General features: G+C 55.2%; 1 protein-coding gene across 3 annotated transcripts in view; it reads left to right on the top strand.

Moving 5' to 3' along the window:
• Positions 1-951: 951 nt before the first annotated feature.
• Positions 952-14,283, top strand: part of ARHGAP26 (Rho GTPase activating protein 26) — a 112,265-nt gene continuing 98,933 nt past the window's right edge. For all 3 annotated transcript variants that reach the window (XM_071569832.1, XM_071569831.1, XM_071569833.1), the window contains exon 1: positions 952-1,290. In XM_071569832.1, the coding sequence (XP_071425933.1) occupies positions 1,137-1,290 (154 nt within the window). In that variant the 5' untranslated portion in view covers positions 952-1,136. The remainder of the gene's footprint in view (positions 1,291-14,283) is intronic.

Raw genomic sequence — 14,283 nt, 5'->3', positions numbered from 1 at the left:
CATCTGGGGATTATCCACAAATGTGTCTGTTTGTCACAGGCTGGGGTGAGAGGTCAGCGCTGGCTCCGACGTGCGTGTCTGCACAGGGGGTGGCTCGTTCTTGACTTGGTGCGGTTGTTTACGTTAGGAATGGATTTTCTCATCTCCGTGGGGCTGAGCACTGATGGTCTCTCTCGTTTTCCTGCTGATTAGCTGCCACCATCCACCTATACCAGCCAGAGGGACCGACGAGGAGGGGAGCAGTCGTTCTGCGGTTTGCTGCTGGAGGTTCCAGCCCGAGGGAAGGAGGTGCCGATGCAGCTGCTGCACCCGGGCCGAATTCCTGGCGTGTTCCTAAAGGAAACCGGCTGCAGGGAGAAGCGGTCGGGTCAGTGTGTGGCGACAGCCATGGAGACAAGTGGTGACAGCCATCGTCCGCAGGACGATGCTCCTTTGGGGATGTGATGAGACAGGTTGGGCCCTGCAGCCTCTTCGTGGTGCCAGCTGCACCCGCTGCCCCTCCACGACCAGCCCTTCCAGGAGATTAAGGGTTTATTTTCTCAGCTCACACCACTAAACCCGGGCAATAATCTCCACCACAGATGTGCGATGGGAGGAGAAACGTGCGAAGCTGCCACCGGGGCAGGCACGGGGCGGGCCGGAGCGGCGCTCCCGCAGGCTGGGGCGCGGCTTTCCCCACAGCCGGGCCGGGGCGGGGAGCGGGGCCGGGCCCCGGAGCGGCCGCTGCGGTGCTGGCGGTGCCCGCGGGCGGGTCCGGCCCAGGTGCGGGCGCCGCGGGGGCGTTCCCGAGCCGCACCTCCCCGCCCCGCCCCCGCGGCTGATTGGCTGGTCGGGCGGGGAGAGGCCGTGCCAGGGCCCGCCCATTGGCTGGCGGCGCGCGGGGGGGCGTGGCTTGGCGGCGGCGCGGGCTGGCCCGGCCCGGGCGGTGGCCCCAGAGCGGCGGCAGCTCCGCCCCCGCCGCGGCTCCGCTCCTGCCGCTCCGCCCGGCCCGGCCCTGCTTCGCCCGGCTCGGCTCGGCCTGGCCCGGCACTCTGCTCCCGCCGGCTCCCCACACAGCCGGCTGCGCCTTAGGAAACATTTGATTTTTCCCTTTCTCCCCCGTTTTCTGCCGGTTTTCCCCCGCCCTGCCGGGCAGCATGGGGCTGCCGGCGCTGGAGTTCAGCGAGTGCTGCCTGGACAGCCCGCAGTTCCGGGAGCGGCTGCGCTCCCACGAGGCCGAGCTGGACAAGACCAACAAGTTCATCAAGGAGCTCATCAAAGACGGGAAGTCCCTCGTCGCCGCCCTCAAAAGTAAGTGCGGGTGCGGGGGAGGCCCTGCGGGACCCCCGGCAGCCCCCGTGCTGCTCCCCCGGCCCGTTTGCTGTGCCTGCGCTGCCCGGCAGGGTCCGGGGGCTCCTGCTCCATCGGGGACCACCTGCACCTAACCGTGTCCCCCCTGTGGTTTGGCTGAGCCATGGGGATGTGCCTGGTCCTGGTCCAGCAGGACGTGCGGGATCCATCAGAATGTGCCTGGCCGTGTTTCCTGGGGACATGTGTGGTCCTGGTCCTAGTCCATCTGCATATGTGTGGTCCAACAGGATGGATCCTTCGGGATGTGCATGAGCATGGTCTATTGGGACATGTGTGGTACTGGTCCTGGTCCCCCAGGATGGGCATGGGACATGTGTGGTTCTGGTCTGACAGGTCCCGGTCTGTAGCTGTCAGGCATTACATCCTTTGGGGGTGATTTGCCTGTGTGATGGGTTGGTGATGTGCCCCCCAAGTTGTCCTCTGTCCCCTCACTGTTCAGGATGGGGGGTGCCCAGTGCCCCCATTGTGACTCTGCCCAGGCTAACTCATCCATTGCTATCCCCTCCATTCCCAGTGGGGAAGTAGGGATGGTGTGTGGGGGCAAAGCTGCAAACCACTGTGGTGGGTTGTGGATGGAAGGGGGATGCAGCAATGCAGGCTGTGGCTCCAGGACTGGGGAGAGCCTTGCCTGTGGCTGGCAGTATCCTGGTTCCCCCTCATGCCCAGGCTGGGCTTCCTGCTGTCCCCATGGCTGGGGTTGGAGACATCTCTGTATGGCCACCCACTGCCATGGTTGGGTGGACTGTGCCCTCGGGGTGCTGTGGTGGGTGGACTGGTCCCTGAAATGCGTCTCTGTTCCTGCTATTTCCCCCACAGCCTTATTTGGAAATTTTCCTTTTTTTAAGTTTACTTGGCCCAAATCACAGGGTGTTTCCCCAGCTAGGGGGTTTCAGGCCAGCAGCGCACATGGTCACCTCGCTGAGCTCACCCTGCCGCAGTCAGTGCCATGAGGTGACAGAGGGACACATCATACACACTGCTGTGCCATGCAGCCCCCATGGCATCATCTACAACCCCCCAACCTGACCTTGGGGATGCAGCAGGGTCGTTATGAGGACTGTGGTACAGGGGTGTCACCCCGGGATGTGCAGGCAGGTGATGCTCCAGCCAAGCCCACCACCCTGTCCATCCCCAGAGAGCTCCTTTCCCTTCTGGTCTCACACTAAGCCCAGTGGGTATAGTTCCCCTGCACTGGAGTAGCAGCTGGTAGCATCTGTATTACAGGGGCCCCTATTGTACCAGTTCTTGGCATTTTGGGTTAAAATAAACCCTAAATCTGACAGCTGTTACTGCATTTATGCTTCTGCAGTTCTGAGCTGTGTTCTGCTGTGGAGCTTTTCATGAAGGCAGCCAGTGCCTGACCCTGCCTGGAATGTTCATTTTATCCCAGAATAAATCTTACAGTGTTGTTCTTCACTGAAAATACCTTTTAAGAGTTAACTGATGGGTCCTGAGGGTGCTCGGCTCTGGGTTTAGTCACCAGGCACGTTTCACAGGTGCTGGCCGAGGAGTCTGGCTGTGCCCTCGCCCCAGCCATGCTGTGTGCAGGTATTTTGGGGTGTACTGTGAGCTCCTGTGGGCTCGTGGCTATTAGTGGGCTCCTGTCTCACTGCCTGTGGCTGTGCTGTGTGGCCCTGTGCTCCAGGTTGCCATACCGGGGCAGGAAGAACGCTCGCCGGCCTCCGGAGATAAGGATGTTTTTATGGCTGGATTGTTTTGTAGTGTCTATTGAATGCATTCCTGGATTAGCCCCTAATTCCTGCACAAGGCTGGGGGGATATTCTGCTGGTAACCAGGCTACAGGGCCAGGAATAACACAGGTTCTGATGGAGTATGGATCAGTGCCCAGGCACTGGCGCTGCCGTGATTGTGCCACCTGCACATGTGGCATGTTCTGCAGGGTGTTTTGGGGCAAGTTTGGGGGTGTATGGGGCAGGGCACTGCCAGGGAGGCTGGGAAGAGGTGTCCCCCTCTTGACTGGATCTTTGACTATTCCGTGCATCGTTCTCCTGCTGTAGGAGTGACTTCACTGGCTAAGAGGCTTCTCTGAGCTGTGATGCCTCTGACTGCTCCAGCAGAGACTTGGCACTGGTCAAGGTCTGTCCCGGCTCTCCCCACATGTGTTACCCTCAGTAAGTGACAGGTCCAATGTCTGACGTGTCTCATGAGCCCTTACAGGCCATTCTGGTGTCCGTCAGCAGGGATGGAGATGCACTGCTCTGCTGCCTGTTGCTTGGTGTTGTTGTCATGTCTGGGAATGGGCATGCGTCAGGGTTCAGGGCTGGGAATGTCACCCCTGTGAGCTGGTACAGGTGGTGTCTGGGGCCATTCCTGGACATAACCAGGTGCTTGCTTCTCTTACCCAGCTTTTATTTTTCTCTAGTATCTCCTAGTTGTTCACCTTCTCATGGCTGGGCATGGTGGCCTTATCTCACTGTTATTGTCTCCATGCTGCACCTCAGCTGTCATTGTGGCATGTGGATGTGGAGCTAGACAGGCCCAGGGAGCAGCAGACCCTTGGCTCAGGGTGCTTTACCCCAGGAATGAGCAGCTTGGCAGTGTCTGGGCCCTTGGCACAGCACGGTGGCCTGAAACTACGGTTCCGTGAAGTCCTCGCTTATTTTCCTTCCTCTCGCCTTTGCTGAATGTTTCACATCCTCTTTGTTTTAAGATGGACATGAGGGGAATGTAACCCCTTGTGTGTCGGCGAGGGGTGGCTTGGACGGGCTGTGGTGGGGAGGAAGATGCAGGAGTGAGGAAGACCGCTGGGCAGTGTTGGGCAGGAGCGTTCCCTGCTCAGCCCCTCGCAGCTCCCACCCTGACACCGGCGTGCAGGGATGGTGAGACTGGATAAGGGCATGTAACAAAGCATCTGCCAGTGTTCAGTGAAGGGCTACTTTTGCCCTTTGTGAGGTATGGAGGGAAATGGGACTGAAATGCTATCTTCTTCCCTTAGCGAAAGAATAAACTCAGAAGGTTGAAAAAATTATCCTCATTTGCTGAAGGGCTGATCTTGCTAAATATCTTCGGATGCCGAGGGCATCCCTGGATCGTGTGTGTTTATGTATATACATAAATGCTGTTGGAGTTTTTCTCCCCAGTGAGTTTCTGTGCCTGTTTCCATTGTCTCCCTTCGCTGCTTGGCTGGTATTCGGAGTGACCTGGTTTTCAGTAAAACGTGTCCCTCTTCTTCCCTGATCCACCATCCATAAATTATTCAGAAAGTTTTGCAGATGCAAAGACTTCAAGTGTGACATAAATAATGAACTTGAAGCCTGGATGCTGTGAAACTTGTTCTCTAGTGAAGGAGCTGTGGTGACCATTGAGACCAGGGATGCTGAAGGATTTTGGCCCTTTGTGTGTCCCTGTGCTTGTGACAGGGACAGGCAGGGACCTGCATCACAGCCAGTGGCGCATCCTGTTCCTTTGCTTCCATGGAGGGGAATATGAAGTCCAGGTAGTGATGCAGAGATGCCTGCAGCTTGCTTTGGAAACCAAGCAGCACATGTAAGGATGGAGGATGTGGGGAGTGCAGGTGGCTGCCAGCCATTGCCTCCATTGCCTCCCTTGCGCCGCGTTGTGGGGCTGAGCTGGGCACCCTCCTCCTCCCTGTCCTGCCAGGCACTGTGTCCCTATGGCAATGGGGCTGTCATCCCCTTCAGGCTCTGGGTGCAGCCCGGTGCCCTGCCACGTTTCTGCTGGTTTGTTTTGCTTCTTCCAACTCTCAGGCACTAATTTGAAGCCACCGAACCCGTCCACGCCCCAGCTGCTGCTGCACTCCCATGGCAGAGGCTGCAATTTGTGGGGCAGGGTTGGGATGGGGCCAGCTGGGGTTCTGTGAACCCCCTTCCCCACGAGGGACACAAGGGCTGGACCTGGAGGGGCTGTACCATGCTCTGCGTTCCCACGAGAAGGGTGGAGGTGGCCATGCCCTAAAAGGCAGAGCTGGGCTGCTTTGGTGTTTTGGATCACTTTTCCTTTGGCTGTTTTTTGTCTGGGTCATCAGAGACTTGGGCTGGTGGTGAGGGATGCGTGAAAGGGGATGATGCTGGGGTGGATCTGGATCCTGCAGTGGCTGGGGATTCTCTGGCCCCCCTGTCTTCCTGGGGCAGATAGTGTGGTACTGTCTCACAGGTCTTCCTGTAAGCTCTGCCTTCCAACAGCGTGTCCTATACTGGCTTCAGTGAGCAGCTGGGGGTGGTCCCTGCTCCTGGCTGAGGTTTCCAGCTGGTGCACATGGCTCTTGGAGAAGTGCGATCGCCCTTCTGTCTGTGCCTGTAGGGTGTGATTTTAATGAGTTGCCCCCTGGGATGACCCCTGTGTGCCTGCATCATGTCATGGTGGTGGCAGTGGCCTGTGCTGTAGGGATATTTCCGGTTCCATTGTTGCTGGGCAGCTTAAAATGTGAATTAAGGTGGTGGGGCAGTTCCTGGTGGTGTTGTTGGTGTGCCAGGCTCTGGGATATGCTTGCTTGTTCTGTTCCACATCTCAGCAGCATCTTGGTGAAACCAACCCTTTATGAAATGTCTGTGCCCTTGGTTGTGGGGTGGCGGGATGTGGGGCTGCAGTGGATGAAGCTGGCACTGACTCTGCAACAGCCTGGAAACGAAAATGAAACTTTTGCCCAGTGTTTACTTAATTCCCTTTTGACACAAACAGGTCTTAGGCGGGTGATAAGGAAATGTTTCAGACTGCCCAATACCTTTGGTTGCCCACTTTGCCACTTCTTACTCTGCACAGCCCCTGGCTCAGCACACTCAGTCACTCTGGGGGAGCCTTGACTCATCTTGGCAGAGGGCAGATAGACAACAGGGTGCCCTGCACTCGAAATGCCCTTGTGTGCCTCTGCAGGGGCAAAGCCCTGAGATGTATTGGATGACAAGCCCTGTCTTGGGCTGCTTTGTAATCTAGTTCCGTCTGGGGTGATGAATCCTTGTGCCCCAGGCGCCTGCTGGTGCTGGAGAGGAGGAACCCAAAGCCCATCTTAGGTTATTTTCGTCCTTTTTGCCCCTCTGGTCCCCAAAGCCTAAACATTCATACGACCTTTGCACAGAAGGGAGGAGTGATCAAGGTTCAGAGGTTTAGTCTGACCTTCCCACGAACAGCCCCTGTTTGTGCAGGTGCCAAGATGAGCACTCAGAGCTGAGTTCCTGGCCAGAAGAGTGCTGGACTTTTCAGGCTTATGTTTGGAGGAAAAGGAGTGTTGTGCTAAAGTAATGCCCCTCTGGGTTTCTGTGACTGCTGGCACTCGGTTCTGCTCCGGTTGTGCTAAGAGAAATGATGTTTGGCTGCTGCCATTGAGCACTTGGTGCCAGCCGCTCATGGAGCAGCATTGGGTGCGGAGTGGCCATGATGAGTCACCTGCAGCATCTTCCCAGAGCTTGGGAATTGCTGCCTTGTGGCAGAGAAGGATTTTCCAGAGCATTCATGCGGGAAGAGACTCCACTCCCTTCGCAGGCAGTGGGAGCCAGTGTTGCCCAAGGAGCTTGCCTTGTGCTCAGAAGGGTTTGGGGTCCCTGGTTGGACCCCCAGCCTGGTGGAGCACAGCCAGGCCCCTCTGTGGGCTATCCCTCCACCTTGGCCAGGCAAGCAAACCGCAGGGCTGACCTGAGGGAAAGGGTTTAGGGTTCCTTCCTGTGGGAAATGTTTGGTGCAGTGAATGCTTTGGCACCATGGAGGGGTATGATTACAGCCCAGTCAGACCTGTGCCAGCAAGGCTGAAAGCACTGAGGACTTTTCCTTCTTTGCATGACCTGTGTGGCTTGTACAGTCACATCTTTAATACCTTGCCTGGGATTTTATTCAAATGAGGGGTAGCACAGGTGATAATACTCTTTCATTTTCAGCACAAGTTGAAAGCTCCTCCTCTTCCTCTCCAGCAGTGCTGTCTCCAGAGGGCTGCATGCTTATCCTACCCAGCTCTGCCTTCAAGTTAGAGGGCAACTTGCCCTGCCTGGATGCTGCAGTGGCTCACCCATGTGCACTGCTGTGGTTGTGGTCCATGTGGGATGTTTCTCATGGCATCCATTCGCCCCATCCCCAAGGGGGATCCCCACCCTCAGTGCTGGTGTGTTTGGGAACTGATGGTGGGAGTCAAGCTCCCAAGTGAGGTGGACTTCTCAAGTCCTATGGTAGCCACCAAGCGGATGCCTTGAGCTGCTGGGCTGGGCTGGAGCCAGATCCGGCCTCTTGGCAGTGCCAGAGAGGGAAGCTGGTGAGCAGAAGGGTTTGCGCAGGAGAGTCTGTGTCGTGATTAGATCTTTTAGATTATGCTGACAGAAGTCTCATTAACAGGGCTGGGAGATCTCCTTAATTGGGAGTGTGCTATGAAGCACCTCTGGGCACATGTCCCAATGTGCTGGTGTGGTGATGGAGCCCAGAGAAGCCGCAGGCTCCATGTGTGCTGCTTCCTGGCTGTGGCACCTGCACTAAGCATGTGTCCCATGCTGGGCTAAATCCAGTCATTTAGGTTGGAGGGGAATGGACTGGGATAAACAACAGCTCTGAGAGGCAGGGGCTGGGACTGCCGTGGTGCCAGGGCTGTCACATGCCAGTGTGCAGGGAGTGAATCTGAGCAGGAGGTGGAATGGCATGCAAAGGGGCAGGCTGAATGTCCCAATATTCCTCCGCCACCAGGAGCCAGGTACCTGCTGCGTCCTGCTCATGCTTCCAGCATGGAACTGATTTGCCTAATTTGGGTCAAGAGACTGTTTTTCTGGGCTGCAGATGTGCTGTCACAGCTGCATCTTCTGTCTCCATTTGTTCCTGCAATGCTGCCAGACTGAGAGGTGTATGCAGTGTTTGTAGCATCACCTGTGTGCCCTGGACATGGGCTGGAGGCAATGGGCTCTTTAGATTTCCTTTTTTCTTTCCCTTGAGGGTAGCAGCTCAGTGATGGGAATCTGTGTGAGGAAATGCTGTTCCCATGGTTGCTACGGAGAGGGTGGGAAGCAGCAGCAGTGCCCAGCTCTGCTGTGTATCCTTGTGCTTTCTGCAGGTTGGCACACGTGGTGCTTTTCTGGCTGATCCCAACCTGCAGGAGCCCTTAGCTGGGATGGGATTGGGCAAGTAGGTTGTACCCTTGTGGTGCTGCCAGCCCCCTCCCTGGCTGGCAGAGAGGGGCCACCAGTCCCTTTGATTGTACCCTCTCCACACAGACACCCTAAAATCGTTGTGTGCTTGTCACTTCTTGAAGCCCAGAAGCAATGGCATGACCAGGGCAGCATCCCTGCACAGAACAAGGTAGGTGTGCTCAGGGGTTGGTACCCCTCCACCTCAGTAGAGGGGCTTGGCTGCTGTACCCTGCCTATGCTGTGGTTCTGGTTTGAGGTATTCTGGACTCCTTTTGCACCATCCAGCAGTGGGACAGCAGGAGGACAGGGTGTGGGACAGCAGGACGGGCTGTGCCAGGGATCCATCACTGACTTCAGGCTTTTTTTTATCCATCACTTTCAAGGAGCCAGGTTTGGCTGTGGTGTGATGAGTAGCTGTAGCGTGACCGTGGTGGGTGGGAAGGGAGGCAAAGCGAGGGGGAGCTTGTACCAAAACCCGCACAGCTTGTTCGCTTCAGCGTGAATCATCCTCCTCCTCCCCCGGGCATGCGAGCGGCTGTCACCGTGGCCAGCGGAGACGAGGCCGTTTTCCCTGTTTTCCTGGTATACTCCCTGCGCCAAAGGTGCTTCCACTTGCTCTGTGCAAGCAGCTGGTGGCCCAGTGCCTGCAGGCTCCTGACAAGGCGAGATCTTTAGGGCATCACCCAAGCTCTTAATAGCAAGGATGATCCCAAGTGTGGCTTGGAGAAACTGGGAGCTGCACTTCTCAGCCTCTGCTCCCACCTGCTGATGGGAGCCAGGGGACCATGGCGTGTGTGGGGTGCAGGATATGTGCTGGGGAGGGATGATAGCCACAGGATGCTCTACAGTTTGGTGACTGTGGTGCTGAAGGGGGAAGGGGATGTCTCTACAGTGATGCCAAGACTGTTTCTAGCTGGAGTTTGTGGGAAGTACACCAGCCTCCGGACCATCTGGCTCTCGCACGTGGAGTGGCGGGCGCAGCTGTGCCATGTGGGGGCCAGGGCTGCCTGTGCCAGCGCAGGAATGAGGGGCCAGCAAAGGGCCTGGGTCCTGCTTCCTCAGCCTTCCCTGTGGTTTGGACCCTCAGGCAGAGCTTGGAGCAAATGGAAGGTCTAGGGGAAGGTGTCCCAGCCCACAGCAGGGCGGTGGAATGAGGTGAACTTTAAGGTTTCTTCCGAACTGTTCTGCTATTCCATGATCCACAATGAGGGAAGTGTGAAGGATTCTCTGCACCATCTGAATGACCTGTAAAATGAGCTGGCATGTGCCTTTTCCATAGCACTGCCTGGTACAGCATCCCTTTGCTGTTTTTTTATTTTTTTTCTAGCTGAAACAGCGTCTGTCCAGACCAATGCCCTCGTCGAGCACTGGTTGCTTAGCAATGTTTTACAAAAAATCCAGCCATTGCAGAGGAGAGCATTGGATGTCTCTCCCATGAATTCCAGGAGAAAGCCTAGGTTAAAGGCAGTGATTCCGTTCCAGATAGAGTGATCAGGCAATGTAACAGGCTGCACAGGGCAGTGGAGGAGTCACCATGCCTGGGGGGATTTAAAAGGTGTGTTGATGTGGCACTTGGGGACGTGGTTAGTGATGTCGTTGGCAGTGTTGGGGAAACAATTGGATTTGAGGACTTAGAGGGCTTTTCCAACCTAAACTGTTCCATGATTCTGTGATGTGCCCTGGGCTGTGCATCCGTGTTCTCACCCTGCATGCCTCCCTAAGTTCTGCGGGAGATTTTAATGTTTTTTTTTTTTTTTCCTGCTGAAGCAGGAAAAATTGACTCACTTGCCGGTGATGTTCCTGTGAGCATGGTGGGATTTTTCCTGTTCTTAGAGCTGACGTGGTGAAGCACTGGAGACAAAAGGATTTCCGCAGCCTCCTTGGGAGGAGAAGGAAGCAGGTTGTGCAGAATCACTTCTGGAGGGGCTGGGAGCTGACCCCACTTCCCCACCCTGGCTGTGGGCACAGCCCCTGGGATGATAACCCAAGAGAGTGGGAACAGGGGAGGCACTAACTCATGCTATGGGCCAGCTGGAATGTGCTGGGAAAGCCTCCTGTCCTGCCTGTAGGGAGATGGTGTGGGTGCCCTCCCCACCTGGACTATGGGAGTCCTTGGACTCATTTCCCCTGGGGATCCTGATGCTTTGGCATCTGCCCCTTGAGAAATCAAGCTGGCTCCCTGTGGCCCACCTATTAACTAATGAGGTTTAGTAACAAACTAATCCAAATGTGGGGCTGATGCCTGAGGCATCTGCTCCTGCCTGGCATGATGTCAGGACCCCCCTCCCAGCCAGAGCCCTGCCTGGCCTTCTGCTCTGCTAATGGGCATTGCCTCGGTCAGGAGCAAATTTCTTCTGGATTAGTGTCCTCTAAATCGATTAGCTGTCTCAGGCAGGGCATTCTGTCCTAATGAAATGTGATTCCAGGCTTCAGTCAATGAAATATTGTGGCAATGAGGGTAAAGTCATCTACAGCCTTCCTGTGGGTTGTGCCAGGGTTAGGAGAGGAATCACAGAATTACAGAATGATTTAGGTTGGAAATGACCTCAAAGATCATCAAGTCCAACCTGTGACTGATCACCACCTTGTCAATTAGACCAGAGCACTGAGTGCAAAATCCAGTCATTTCTTGAACACCTCCAGGGCTGGTGATTCCACCATGTCCCTGGGCATCTCCTTCCAATGCCTGACTACACTTGCCGTTGAAGAAATTCTTTGATGTCCAACCCAAACCTCTCCTGGTGCAGCAAGGAACAGGCTTCAAGGAGCAATTATAATTATCAGGGCAGTATTACACTGATATGGACTCGCCTGCCCTCCTCAGTGAGGGAATTAGGAGAAATGGGGACCTCTGAGAAAAACATGGCATTTCCACCTGCTTTTGGATGCACTTTATCACAGGTATAAGGCCTGGAGCAGCAGCAGTGGGGCAGTGTGCAGGTGCAGGGTAAATGCTGTATTCAAAATCTATGTTTTGGGAATAGTGTTCAGGGATTGGGGTTTGCAGGTCAGACAGCTCTGTGCATCAGGACAGCCATGCTCCTCAGGTGTGCCATCTCTCTGTGAGCCAATGCTGTGCCTGAATCCCTGGCCCTGCTTGGGACACAGGGATTTTCACTGCTGCTTCCTCACATTGTTCACTCGTGCAGTTGGCTGCCCGTGTAAATGCCAGCTGGGGCAGTAATTTTCCATTTCATTGCCATGTCCCTGATGTTTTCCCGGCACTTAAGCTGTTGCCCGTGTTTGCTGTTTGGATGCATCCCTTCTCTGTCTTGATGTGGTGGATATTTACATTTGATTTTGTTTGGAGACCTTGACTGCTCCTACCTGAGCTCCTGTTGCTCTGATGTTTGGCCACCTGTCTGGCAAATTCTGCTGGTTGGGATGGGCTGGGGGTTCCGCCATAAAACAACACCAGGATGTGAACAAAAATAAGTACAGGGAAAAGTGCCAGACATGGGAGTTGGATGGGGAAGTGGAGAAATCTCGTTTTGTTTTGTTTTGCTGCTAAGTGCACGAAATGCTCCGTGTCCAGTGCCAGTGCAGGAGAGCGGGGGTGACACCTGGGGGATGCTACCCTATCCTGGGGGCGTATGGGCTGTGATCCACTGGGAGCTGTGGGCAGTGCTGCTCTGGGGGCTGTGAGAGGATGTTGCCATATTCATGCAGAGCACCAGGAAGGCCCCTGGGCAGGTGGCATGAAGGGCTCTGCTTGATGCTGAGTGTCAGATGGTGGTGGTGCTGATCTGTGTGCTGATTCCTGAGACAGTGATGGTCAACCTGGAAACTGCCTGCTGGGGTGGTCATATCCGGCTTCAAGCCTGTGTTCTTCCAGGACTGTCCCGAGGATCTTGTAGCAGTTCCCAGCGCTGCTGGCAGGGTTCTGGCATGCAGCTTGCCCGCATTTCTCTAAGTCTAGCTGCTCCTTGCTGGGAGTGAGGACCTGCGCTGGGCTGTGCCTTCCTGCAGCTGCAGACATCTGTCTCCTCAGCTTCTCCAGGAATGGGAAGCCTTTCCGGGGATCATTTGTATCGTTCATGGGTTTTATGTTCCTCCACATCCTGACTGCAGGCAGGGCAAGCTCACAGTGCTGCATCTGCACCGGTAGCTCTTGGATCATTTTGTTTTCCATTGCTGTCCTTCATCCCCACTCCACATCACCTCTGTTCACTTTCCCCCGGTGTCTCTTAGCCGAGAGCTGCTGCAGCTCATTAAAATAACCTGATTAATGCAGAGCTGGGGCAGGGCCAAACTGTGCTGGGCACAAAACAGAGCACTTCGCTTTGGAGTGGTTCCTGCTGAATAATCCTGTTTGGGCAAACAGAGAAAATCATCCAGAGTTTCCATGCAGGACAGATGGAATTGTCCCCATGTCTTCCTTTCCTGGTGGGATGGAGAGGTCATTGTTCCGTGTCCAGTGCTGAAGTGAGGGCCCCTTCAGGTGGGACCCTCGGCAGTTGTCAGGGACACTTCATTAACTGCCTAGGCCAATTTATCTCCTGCTGGTGTCACAACTCTGGTGACATGAACTGGGCTTCTGAAGCCTCTCTGTTACTGTGAGATGAGGATCTGAGTCATGAAAGTGGCTGCTGGGGCTTTGTTGCAATAGGAAGTGATGAACAAGTGCTAAGAAAAGCCGAACAGGAAGGATGGAGAGCAGTGGTGAGACCTTTGCTCTGGGTGTCTAGGGCAGAGCAGGCTCTGCACCCGTCTTGGGACTCCAGAGCCCGAGGAAGTCCAGGTCTGGTGCAGGGTGGAGAAGTGGAGCAGGAGAGTGAGGGCTCTGACTGACCATCAGCTTCCTCAAACCAGAGGGAAATGGAAGTGTGGCCCTGGCAGTGTGAGTCAAAGGCAGCAACTTCTTGCCTCAGTGCTGCCACAGCCCTGGTCCCACTGCAGGATGTCACACTGGACAGCTTGGGATGTGACAGTCCTTCTGACTTCATTTGCCTTGGATTTTCAGTGCCTTTCATCTGGAGTACCAGGAAGGTTTGAAAAAGCTTTCCTGGCCTGGCAAAACACCCAAGATAACTCCAAAAGTTAGTGATTTGGGGGTGGCATGGTGATGTGGCCGGGTGCTGGGCTGGTGAGCAGTGGGGGATAATTTTAACTGTGCAGCCAGGAAGTCCTTCCAAGGGAGAGCTTTGTTTTTCATGAAGCACAGAACCTTTATCTCTTAAAATACCGTGGAAATAATTCATGTCTTCAGCGTGTTACTCAAATCTGATGTGCTATTTGAGCCTGATCAATGGTACCATTCAGCCCACAAAGGGTTCTCTGTCCCTCTGGCAAACGTGTTGCCGTATGGAGGCATGTTGAGTGTGTGAAGGGAGGCATACGGGGATGCCTTGGCTGGTAGCAGTGTCAGGTGCTCCTGTGGCTGCAGGGAAAGGCTGGGCAGGAGCTGTGGCACCTCCTGGATTTGCAGTCTTGGTCATCTTGGACAGGTAATTCAGTTTTTCTTGCACTTTAGCACATCTGAGCAGTTCTGGGTTTTTCCCTAGTTTGTGTGGGGGGGGTGGTGTTTGTACACTTTCCATGGTAAAAATTAAATTTTGGGATTTCGGAAGGTGGGGTTTGGCTTCCTTGTGTGTGCCATTGAGCTGAGGCTTGGTGCTGCACTTCAGCTAGAGGTTGTGTGTATGAAAAAGACATCAAAATGGGGTCTGGGGGTGCTGTGGGACCATGGCAGAGATGCTGTCCCCACCTTGGGAGTCCTGCCTGGGGTTACTACAGGTACTGAGCCCATTGCACCAGTCATTGGGGTCACCTCGCGGCCTTTGGCATCCTCAAACCTCCATCTCTGACACGTGCTGAGCCAGGTCAGCCTCTCCATGAGCTTTTATGTGTGAACATGACA

Source organism: Pithys albifrons, chromosome 15 (assembly GCF_047495875.1).
Source record: "Pithys albifrons albifrons isolate INPA30051 chromosome 15, PitAlb_v1, whole genome shotgun sequence".
NCBI classification, from domain to species: domain Eukaryota; kingdom Metazoa; phylum Chordata; class Aves; order Passeriformes; family Thamnophilidae; genus Pithys; species Pithys albifrons.
This window is presented reverse-complemented; position numbering and strand designations above follow the sequence as displayed.